This window comes from Ctenocephalides felis, unplaced genomic scaffold (assembly GCF_003426905.1).
Source record: "Ctenocephalides felis isolate EL2017-DRISC unplaced genomic scaffold, ASM342690v1 CF-g0.4_SCAFFOLD_03571, whole genome shotgun sequence".
Classification (NCBI taxonomy): Eukaryota; Metazoa; Arthropoda; class Insecta; order Siphonaptera; family Pulicidae; genus Ctenocephalides; species Ctenocephalides felis.
Window position 1 is genome coordinate 66447989 of NW_020539725.1, and position 11283 is coordinate 66459271.

The 11283-nt window shown below is 32.2% G+C and overlaps 2 protein-coding genes and 1 non-coding gene across 3 annotated transcripts in view; 1 reads left to right on the forward strand and 2 right to left on the reverse strand.

Annotated features, from left to right (window-relative positions):
* Nucleotides 1-1731: 1731 nt before the first annotated feature.
* LOC113384684 (KAT8 regulatory NSL complex subunit 3-like) lies at nt 1732-4374 on the forward strand. The gene has a single exon (XM_026622433.1). The coding sequence runs from the start codon at nt 1744-1746 to the stop codon at nt 4291-4293; it is 2550 nt and encodes an 849-aa protein (XP_026478218.1). The 5' UTR covers nt 1732-1743; the 3' UTR covers nt 4294-4374.
* A 2213-nt stretch (nt 4375-6587) lies between these two features.
* On the reverse strand, nt 6588-6750 carry LOC113387178. The gene has a single exon (XR_003368128.1). It is a non-coding gene; the product is annotated as a U1 spliceosomal RNA (small nuclear RNA).
* Nucleotides 6751-10713: 3963 nt separating this feature from the next.
* The window catches only part of LOC113386558, a 9908-nt gene continuing 9338 nt past the window's right edge, over nt 10714-11283 (reverse strand). Inside the window, exon 4 of the mRNA XM_026624336.1 lies at nt 10714-11271. Within this exon, the coding sequence (XP_026480121.1) occupies nt 10830-11271 (442 nt within the window). The 3' untranslated portion in view covers nt 10714-10829. The remainder of the gene's footprint in view (nt 11272-11283) is intronic.

Here is an 11283-nt window from a genome sequence, read left to right on the forward strand (position 1 = left end):
TTTACCCCTTTATCCTTTAATGTTTCTTGTTCAACGTTCGATTGAAAACTGATGGCTAGTGTTATTAAATGGCCGATTTTATACTAATTATTTGTTATCGCAATGACGATAACCCAGTTGATTAAAACACAGCCACTGACAAATGCTGGCAGATGTTATGACTGACAAACTGCCTTTATTGTTAAAACTAGGATGACTGTACAAGAATAGAAGAAATCGCCATTAGTGTTAACGACGACTATGAACGTAACTGTAAACGCGCAGAGGAGGGGATTCAGTGCTGCCATCTTGTAAAGGAAGAAAAAATAGCTATTTTTTGAATAGTTTACAAATGTTTAATTAAAATAATAACATAAAAAGATTGTTAAAAGGCAATTTATTGATTAAATATATATTTAGTTTTAATATTAATACTAATGTGATCGTAATACTAGTTTATAATTAAGGGATCTGTAGCGCCATCTTTGGGAGGTACGGGAAGTTAAAATTTTAAATTTCACTATTAATAAATTTATTATTTAAAATTATAATAATTAAAAAAACAAGTTAAAAGTGACATTATACCTTAAGACAAAAGGCCTTAAATTATATATGTAAAGATATATATGTAGTGACGACCAATTTTCATTGAAATCTACAGTTTTTTTTGTAAAATTTAATTGTAAATCTCAGTTTATAGTTTAGACATCAAAATCTAAAGTTTCCTCTTGCTTTTGCTAAATAGTTTACAGATAAAGACACCAAAAATGATTTTATGTTACCATTTGAGCTAAAAACTTACAACTTCAGTTACTGAACTTTTACATTAATATATATAACTTTTAATATTATATAATACTTAATTAATATTATCTATAAGCCAAGGTTTATTATATAACTATATTATATAATGAAAATGTATCTATTTTAAAAATGTGTGAAATCGAAACCGTCTCAATTTTTAAATAAAGCGCCTCTTGTTTTGTTGCCAACTTCTCATTTTAAAATCCAATTGACAGCTCATCACTGCATACACAACTAGCGCGACCGGCGGATTAAAATGTAAACAAAAAATTAATGGACGCGAATGACGCGATCTTTATTCGAGTGTGCTAAAATAAGTTGGATTACAGCGATTTGATTTGATTCGTTTTGCAATTTCAAGGCGAAGTTAAGATGATTCTATTACAATGACAATCGTGACGCGTATTGCAAGATAAAGCTTATGAATTTATTTTTTGTAATATTGTTGTTTGCACGGTTCGATGAAATACATGACTTCATGTATGAATTTCCCAGTAATCTGCGGCCACAATGTCACTGGCCGCTGACTATGATGGGCGGACAGGCCTTATGAAAATGCAACTTTCCAATCCCTTAATTTCCGTACAAACAAACACGACACCGAATTTATTGCTGGCAGGTGATTTCAATGATTTATTATCTGGCTTCCCAAGTCCTATGAGTGAAATTGCACCTGACGAATTGATACCGTCTTTTGCTAATTTTATACACGATTTAAGCAGCTTTTCATTCGAGGATACAGTCAGCGCTAATACTATCGCCATGGAGCATAGTTATTCTAGAGCTTGGAACTGGAGGCCAGAAACTAACACCTTCAAGCCTGCGAGAAATTTGCTAGTACACAGACCTCCTGCTTGTCCTGGATGCCATGAGGAATCTGAAGATCCTTATATAGATGTAGATGGTCCTCTGAGTCCTCCACCCCCATTACCTTATGATGTTGAGAAAGGTAGATTATCTATGAATGAAATCGAAAACAAAGTTGAATACATTACCAAGTCTGAAGATGATGAATGGGAAGATAAAATTGATCGTAAACATTGGAGTGCTAATGAGAGAGCTTATTTTGAACGGTTGAAGACTATTTTAAATGATGATTTGGTTGCAAGATTGACTGTACACAATAATCGAAATGAACCGGTGCTCAGAAGATCAATAGTGGATCGATCAGTATTGAAATTCAGACGTGCTTTTAGTACCATAGGATGGGATATGAAAATTCTGCAGGGGATGCATAATGTGTTTATTGATCACTTGAACAAAAGACTGCTATCTGTTTATATAGACATTTTACAGGGTCTTAAAAGCAAATTACCTGTTCTTGTTGATAAATTAATGTTTAGTAGTATTTTTAGGAACGGTGCGTGTTATGAAGGACTTGTTGATTTACTGAAAAAGCCTTGGAATCCTTTAGATGATAACATTATTAATAGTAAAACTAAAAAGATACCAAATAATCCTATATTTTTTGTGTGTCCAAGCTGTCCACAAGTTAACTCAATGCTACCAAGTCGATATCAACAATTAATGTCTTTTTTAAGTGCCATTGCAACAGTTGAAAATGTGTCATTAAATCTAGGTTTCTCATCATCTCGGTTTACACTCACACAAGTAGTTGAACATATGCTGGCGACCTCCAGAACGCGGTTACAAGAAGTTAAATCCGAAAATCCGGATAGGCCTATTATACTTATAGGTTTTCATAGTGGAGCATCATTAGCATTCCAAATTGCACAAACTGAAATGGTCACTTGTATTGTGTGCATTGGATTTGATATTCACACAGCGGAAGGTATGAGAGGAACTCCTGATGATATTATTTTAAATATTCCATGTCCTATTTTATTTATAATGGGGGAAAATTCTGCAAGATCACATCCAGAGGAAATTGAGAACTTACGAGAAAATATGAGTGCAGAAACCTCCCTTATTATTATTGGAAGCGCTGATGATTCTTTAAGATTGAGTTGTAATAAAAAGATTTATGAAGGTGTTACACAGCCTATGGTTGATAGATGTATTATTGATGAAATAGCAGATTATGTGACATCTATACTACTTAATCCGTATCCTGATGCCTCAAAGCAAAGAACGAGTTATATCACTAATTATAAACAATCCTCCATCAAAAAACAATTTCGAACTAAAAAGATATCAAAACGTAGGTTTTCTAGTGGCAGTTATTGTGATAATGACCTTAAATTTGAACCTCATCCTAAACGAGTTAGACCTGTAGGTCGCCCCAGGGGATCATCATCAAAAAATAAAATTAACCTACAAATGGATAGCACATTACATTATTCAAACCTTGGTAATATCACAGTGAGTTCCTTGGACGAGTCACCGGCTAATTGTAATAAGGTAAACTATAATCGTCAGAATAATCATGTAAAACATCGTAATGCATTGAATGAGTTTAATGAAATGCAGCAACAAGATGTGATCGACAGAGCGGTAATGAGCATATTACCTGAAATATCAGATGATAGTCAAACGCCTAGAAAAGTTCTCACACCAATGAATGATACACTGGCAAGAAATGAATCATCTTTGGTTATTACAGATCCAAATCATCCTCCAAGAATAAAGACGTTTGATTCATCAAAGTATAAGTTGTCAACTTACAATGCAAGTTCTAATTCTAATAAACTTGTTTTGTCTGCGAATAATTTAAGTCAAAGATTCAAGGGTAATGCTAAGTTAGTCAAGATGTATTTGCCGCAAAGTTCTAATGTGTCCAAACCAGGAAAATCTTCAAATGCTTTGTGTACGAAGCCTTCAAATGACCAATTAGCTGGTACAAATATTTTAGATATCCCCATAGTTTTTGCAGATAACGACGGTTACATTAATGAACCTTTAAAAGTGGAAGATAATACTTCCCCACAAGTGAGTACTACAAAAGTAAATAAAAAGCCTATTAAAATGATTGTTTTAAACAAAAGTTCAAAACCTCATCTACATAATTTTAGTTTAAACAGTGATACAAAGTTATCGGCGAGTCAAAAATCAAGTGCAAATAACAATAGTGATAATAAGTACCCTAAAATATTATTTAGACAGTCGCCTGTGCAGAACAGTGTACGTTTAACAACAACCCAGTCACAGCAAAGTTTATCTTCATCAATAGACTTCAAAAATGTGGATTTAGAAAGCAAACTTGTGGCGAATAAAGTATTAAAAACAATTCCACCTGCAGTTAAACAAATTACACCAATCGGTGAGTCTGTGTCCCCTGCAAATAGTGATATCAAGAACAAAATACTGCTGACTGTCGGATCCAGAATGTCGGTGTATAAAAGTGGTGACAAGGACAATAACGATAAGACTACAGTAAAATCTCCTATTATCTTTCGACCCGGTACACAAATCAAAGCTATACCAATGCTACAAGCCCAAAATATCTTAAATCGAAACTTTTCTATTAAGAAGAATCCAAAGTGTAACTTTAGCCCTGGACAAAAGGTGACCCTCCAACAGATCAGTTCCAAAGACAATAGTGACGCTTAATTATATATATACATTAATGCAAACTCATTTGTGTGTATAAATTGTATATATGATAAAATTGTCTGATGATATGAATATTTATATGTTAGTAAAGGAATTTAAAAACTATGTTAATTCATTCTTTGTTCAAGAATAAATGCTTCTTTTCCTAAGACTGTGGTATTAGTTATTGTTAAAGAAGTAACTTCATAACAGGAATCTAACTTTTAACTACCAATATCACTGTTTAAATTATGACCTTAAATGTAACTTTGAATTATTTGCTAATAATATATCTAATCATTTAACAAACTCTTCATCATGCAAAAAACACAATTTTATTATTTGTGAGACTAAAAAATGTATCTTTGAAATATTTATTTACAGCCAAATAGTCGAAATAAAAAGCAAAAAATAATTATCTTTGCATTATGTACGTTTCGACACTATGTGTGTTTCAATATTTAAAAAAAATGTATTTTTTATTTCAAAAAATTAAAAAAATCTAAAATTTTATTAACTTCCCTTATGGTAAGTTATAGTAATCGCAAAAAAATCGAAAATGAAAATTTTTATATATCTTTACGTTTCAAAACCTTCTGAATATTTTGGCATACCTTAGAAAAAATGGATGTATGTGTGTGTATGTGCATGTGTGTTCGGATACAAATATTTTCGACGACGATTTCGGGAACACGGATCAACCGATTTGAATAATTCAAAAACATTCGATTCGTATTGATAAGGGACGTGCTGATTAGTTTTTGGCGAAGGCAGGTCTAGCCGTTTCGAAGATACGGGGCAAAGTGCCAAAAACAGTAACACGGTTTTTAAGAGTACGAAGCGTCCGATTTTAATAATTCAAAAAACATTTTACTTGTATTGAAAAGATGAAGGATCGATCAATTTTCATGAAGGCAGGTCTAGCGGTTTCGGAGGTCTAGTAAAAAAAAAATGCCATTGGCGGTCAAAATGATCATTAGACATATGCACATCAAATGATCAGATATTTTATAAAGATTTTAACAATAGTATAAATTTTGTTTACATCCTACCAAGGTTCCGTACCAATGCTTATCCGTTTAGACGGCAGCGCGGCGCTTACGCGCTTCAATATTTCGTCTCTATGCAGTTAAAACAGTACGTTGGTTTGGAAAAAAAGTTCAGAATTTCCAAAATATTTCAAAATACCTTTCTTCAAAGCCGTTTTTTCAGAATAAGTAAATTCTTGTCAAAAATTTATAGTTTCTCAAAAATCTAATTTTTCAGAATAAATTTTTTAAAAAATGTTAATCTTTTAAAAAAATAATAATATTTGGTACGGAAAGTACCAGCAATTTGCCTTAAGGCACGATGCCATGCGCCCCACTAGTTATTATCATGTTTTCAAAAATACCTTAAATTATAAAAGTTTTTTCTTTCAAAAATATCTCCAGTCTAGATGCCATTCACGCGTAGGTCTAGTTTTGGTAGTATTATTATATTGTCTAGGGGTCTAGTTCTATACATACACTCATAGATAAATAAGTATAAAGTCCTTTATTACAGCGGCTTCTAGAAGAATTCGAGACTCAAGAACTAACTCTAAAAGTAAGGCTGAGCAGATAGAAGTCTAAAACTCGCAGGAAAACACGAAGCAGCCTTCAGGCTGCAGGAGCAGATGACCTTGCTCCTGGGGCGCTTCGAAGAAGTTCAAGACAAATTCAAGCAGTTCAAGTCTCCTGGTACAGCTATTGAGACACGCCTGACGAGGGCGCTGCGGGAGCTGAACGCTGTTAGCGATGCTATTTGTTTGCTGGAACTGTCGTCGGAGGAGCCGGAGGCTATTGAGGACAACTTAAACACTGCCTGGTAAGGGGTAATGGATAGGGGATCGAGACCTTTCGTTTGATACCCCACATGCCTATATTTGAAGTAAAACTTTCCGAGTTATGTCTGTCTTCGGGTTCTGCAACCCATTGGTCGGCTTCCGTTACATCCCTTGTAACTTTTGAACGGTTCGTCCGATTTGAATGAAATATTCGGTAAATTTGTTCTAAACTCAATGATCTACTCTTTCTTATAACATATCATAACTATATATCAACTTGGTATATTTCAAATAGAAAAGAAATGATTTTACAAATAGTTTATACGACATATTGGCTTAGTTAGTATGATATTTGTGTAGTGCTCGTCGAGACCTTTCGTTTGATACCCAACATGCCTATATTTGAAGTAAAACTTTGAGTTAAGTCCTGTCTTCAGCTGTCTGCAACCCATTGGTCGGCGTTTTACACTTCAGTTTTATGTTTTCTATGATAAGTTTATTATTACCGGGACAGCGCGTACGCAGTCCCGACTACCAAAAATTACGCGCCCGAGTTATCCACATTAGGGACAATCGCAGGGGTCAGCCCAACCGAAAGTGCAATGGAAGGGCCTCGCCCTGGGGGAACCGCCTTAGTGATCACGGTAGCCCCCACGCCAGGTAAGTATGCTCTACGGGCGAAAAATCGTTGCCTAACCGAGAACGGTCTATGTTTCACGACGTGCAGATATAATAATAGTCGCTCTCGCCGAGCGTGAGCTGCGGCGCAGACATCTGTTAGTACGCTACAAAACACCGGGGAGCGGTTCTACGGTACAAGAATATAAGCGGAACTAGTGGGGCGCATGGCATCGTGCCTGAAGTGCCAAAATTTTTTTTTCATATTTTCAAAGTTTAGTTATTCAAAAACATGTCATTAAAAGGATTTTTCAAAATTACTATTATTTCCTGAGTTATATCCGTTTTAGTGACATGGCCTCGGTTCGGGTCCGACCGAGTCTAAAAACTTTTAACGCGTTTTTCTCGGAACTACTTTTTTCAAGCTGGCGGTAAGGATATCTCGAGTTCTAATGAACCGATTTACTTCAAATTTGGAGAAGATCTTCTCTATACATCGCTTTATCGCATGGACCTTTCCCAAGACTATAACTTTTCATTTAGTATTTTTTACAAATTCGGAATTGTTAAAAAAAACATGAAAAAAATTTTTTTTTCAAACTGCCGCCATTCAAACAAAAAATATTTTTTTAACTTATCCAAGGTTCATACGATAGCGGCATCTATAATAATTAAGAATCCATCTATTTTTTATGTTTTGGATCACCCGGAGGGGTTGGAATCATGCACGCCAGGACACCCTCTTTTTTTTTGAGCCCCCACTTTGACTGCTCATAACTTTGTGAATTCTAATTTTTTATCTTTAATAATTTTTTATGTAATAATAAAATATCAATAAACAAATGATAAAAAAAATCGATAGTAAAAATATTATTTGTTTCCTTTATACAGCGCTTCAAAAACCGGGCAAAATTCATGCTTCTACAGTAGAAACATTTTTGACCGCCAAATGACATTTTTTTTACATATTTTTATTGACAGTCCATAACCGCTGGACCTGCCTTCCCAAAAATTTAATCAGTTCTTCATTTCGTCAATACAAGTAAAATGTTTTTTGAATTATTCAAATCGGAAGCTCCGTTCTCTTAAAAACTGAGTTACCGTTTTTGGCACTTTTTGCCCCGTATCTCCGAAACGGCTAGACCTGCCTTCGCCAAAAACTAATCAGCACGTCTCCTTATCAATACGAATCGAATGTTTTTTTAATTATTCAAATCGGTTGATCGGTGTTCCCGAAATCGTCAACAAAAATTTGTATCTAAAGTATTTGTATCAAAAGTTCAGATCTTCTACAATATGTCAAAATAAAGAAAAAAAAATTGTTTTCAAAAAAAAAAAAATTATTAATTTTTTTTTTTTTTAAATGTTTTTTTCATTAAAAAGTTATTTTTTGTCCAATTTATAGTTTCTCAAAAATCTTATTTTTTCAAAGTAATTTTTTTTCAAAAATGTTAATAGTTTTTAAAAAAATAATAGATTTTGGTACGGGAAGTTCCAGCAATTTGCCCTTAAGGCACGATGCCTTAATTGCCTTAAGACAGAATTCCACTTACAGCTAGTTTAAAATTTGTCATCCTGACTATTCACAAGTATGACTAAGTGTATCTTTTATCTAAAAATAACCTTATCTTTATTTTATCTTCCTACTTTTTATTTTGTGCAATTAATTTACGAGATAATTGTAACTGATGTCTGTTTTATTATAAGATCGTTTTTATAACATTATCACTACAATTATACTAATTGTGATATTGATAAAGGAAAAACTCGTATCATGTTATGTTATCATCTTACACTTAGATAATACATTTTATCATGGCGAAAATTTAAAAACCGTTAGGAAGATATAATATTTTGAAAATTGTGGTGATTATAGTTTTTGACGAAGATCAGCCGGGCCATTTCTTCGTAAAAAAGTTCATAATCTGACGATCGTCTTAAGGGGGCTTGATAATATACATATGAAAATATATGAAAATATATTATAATATATATATGAAAATATATAGTTTAAGAATTCGTTGAGAATATACAAAAATGTAAACATGATCTCGAAGGATTTTAGGGGGATGGAGGGGTCTAGTAAGATATCACGTGTATTTATTTTTTACCTAAATTAAAAAAAAATCAAAAATTTTACGATATTTTCGTGAATTCGAGAAATTTTACTTAACTAAAAATACACGTGATATTTTGTGGAGGAAGGGTGATTAATTTTAAATGTCACAATGTATCACCAGGGGGTGTGTGGGGTCTAAAATTCTATTACCTGATTAATGGACGCCCCCTAAAATATTATAGTCCTAAATGATTGAACTATAAAAATCAAATAAAGTTTCGAACAATGATGATGTCGAAGTATCGGCAACTTGCCTTAAGGCAACATGTCACTAACACCCAGTTTATTATTATGTTTGTATTAACAAGTTTTTTACAATAACAAATCATGTCAGGCGAAACGCAGTGATCTGTTTTATTTTAGCAGAGATAATTATAGCAATTAGTTAAAATCTTGGCAACTTTATATACAAATTAATCTATAAGCAAACACGAATCTATAAAAATTAGAGACCAAACGGCACGTGTCATTACGTTTACAAAATTAATTTTGATAATATTTATAAGAATTAATTATCTGTATTCCCCATGTGATGGATCTAAATTGAAATAGATATAATCTGTGGGGTTTTTCAGATAGTGAAAGATATATGGGGAAATGTTTTTGGGCATTCATCCAATAATAAAAAATTTAATGAAGAATAACGTTTTTATTAAAATAGCCTACGTTTTGAATCCTGGTTTGACTCATCTTCTAATAAAATAAAAAATATTTGTAAAGGACACAGTTTTGTGTCCTTTGTTTTTGTGTCGGACCATGTTGAGCTCTTCAGATACAAAATGATTTTATTTTATTTATTTTATATACATACTTAGTTTTTGTTTTATAACTATGTGTACATAATAATTAGTACTTAGTCTCATTTTTGGAATTGTTTGATTTATATGCACTGAAGATGAGTTAAACCAAGGTTCGAAACGTATGCTATTCTAATAAAGGCTTCAATAAATTCTTTTCACTATTGAATGATGCCCAAAAATTTTATTTATATACATTCAGATATATAAGAGTAAAAAGGCAATAAATAATTATACTATTTATTTTGTACATTTCGACACTGTATGTGTGCCATCATTCAGCATATTTTAAACAAAATCACACCAGGAAAATCACAATACATAATATTAAAAAACATTGTTTCAAAGAAACACAACAATAAAATAAAATATTTAACAAAAGTTAAACAAGAAAATTGGATTCTTTTTCTTCTTCTTTTAACTTTTATTTAAATATTTTATTTTTTTTTTTTTTTCTGAAATGTTTTTTCATATTATGTTGTTTTTTTCTGGTGTGAATTTGTTTAAAATACGCTGAATGATGACACGCATGAAGTCGAAACGTACAAAAAAATAATGTAATTATTTGTTTTTTATTTCAACCAAAGGAAAGTTTACTTTATCTTGATTAGTATTGCTAATTTTACGTTTTCTCGACATTTCAAGTCATTCTGAATCATTTCAAAGAAGTGTAAAATTTTTCATCTCGTTTTAGCAAAAGTCTTAACTAATGTTGAAGATTGAAAAACTGTTCTTCGTGTAGTCAAAATATAATTTGTAATATCGTGGAAATTCAGTCCAAAGTTATTTGAAAGCATTTTCTTTTTAATAATTTTGATTATTTCTGTGCGCAAAAATGTTGTGTATTAAAACTGATGTTCTTTTTAAAAATATAAATATATTAATTTGTATAAGAATACATACCTATATTTTTTACAATTTTTATAAATAATTTGATATATATATATATATATATATATATACATTTATATTTAATATTATATAATAGAGTTTGATTCTTCATAAAATTTTTGGTCAAAAACCAAGACCAAAGAAATATATCGAAAGTGATAAAATAAATATGATCAACTAATATTTACAATAAAAATTTATGCATGTCTAGTGAATTAAAATTTTGAATGTTTTACAAGATATACAATAAATAATTTATATGTACACATAAAAACTAATAATTGTATGACCAATGATATACTATATCATTTATGGAAGACACCTAAGCATGGTCCTGCTTTTGTGATAAGGCTACTTGTGGTGTTTCATATTGCCCCTTTTCCTTGCTCTCAAGAGTCTTTTGCAAAACACTTTTGTGTGTCCCCATTCTGTCCTTAAGGACAGTAAAGTACAAAATGCAATGTACAATGCAGCAACATAAGGCCATTATTGAAAAAACTTTAAAAGATAAAGCACCTCCAATGGATTTCATCAGAAATCCACCTATTAAACTGCCGATTGAAAATCCAAAACCATCATCCATACCTGCAACAATACCTTGAACGGTTGCTGAAGCTCCTTCTGGTGCCACTGCACTCGCATAGGCAACAATTGTTGTGTAGCACAATGCATAGGTTGGACCTTGCATGAAAAATTCAATCGGCAACACCCACCAGGGGTTAGATACGAATGATATGAGTCCCATACGTAAAGCGTAGCAGAAGAAACATATTGTT

What these genes read in the sequence shown, in the direction of transcription:
- LOC113384684 (XM_026622433.1), top strand. Translation starts at nt 1,744, where the DNA reads ATGAATGAAATCGAAAACAAAGTTGAATACATTACCAAGTCTGAAGAT.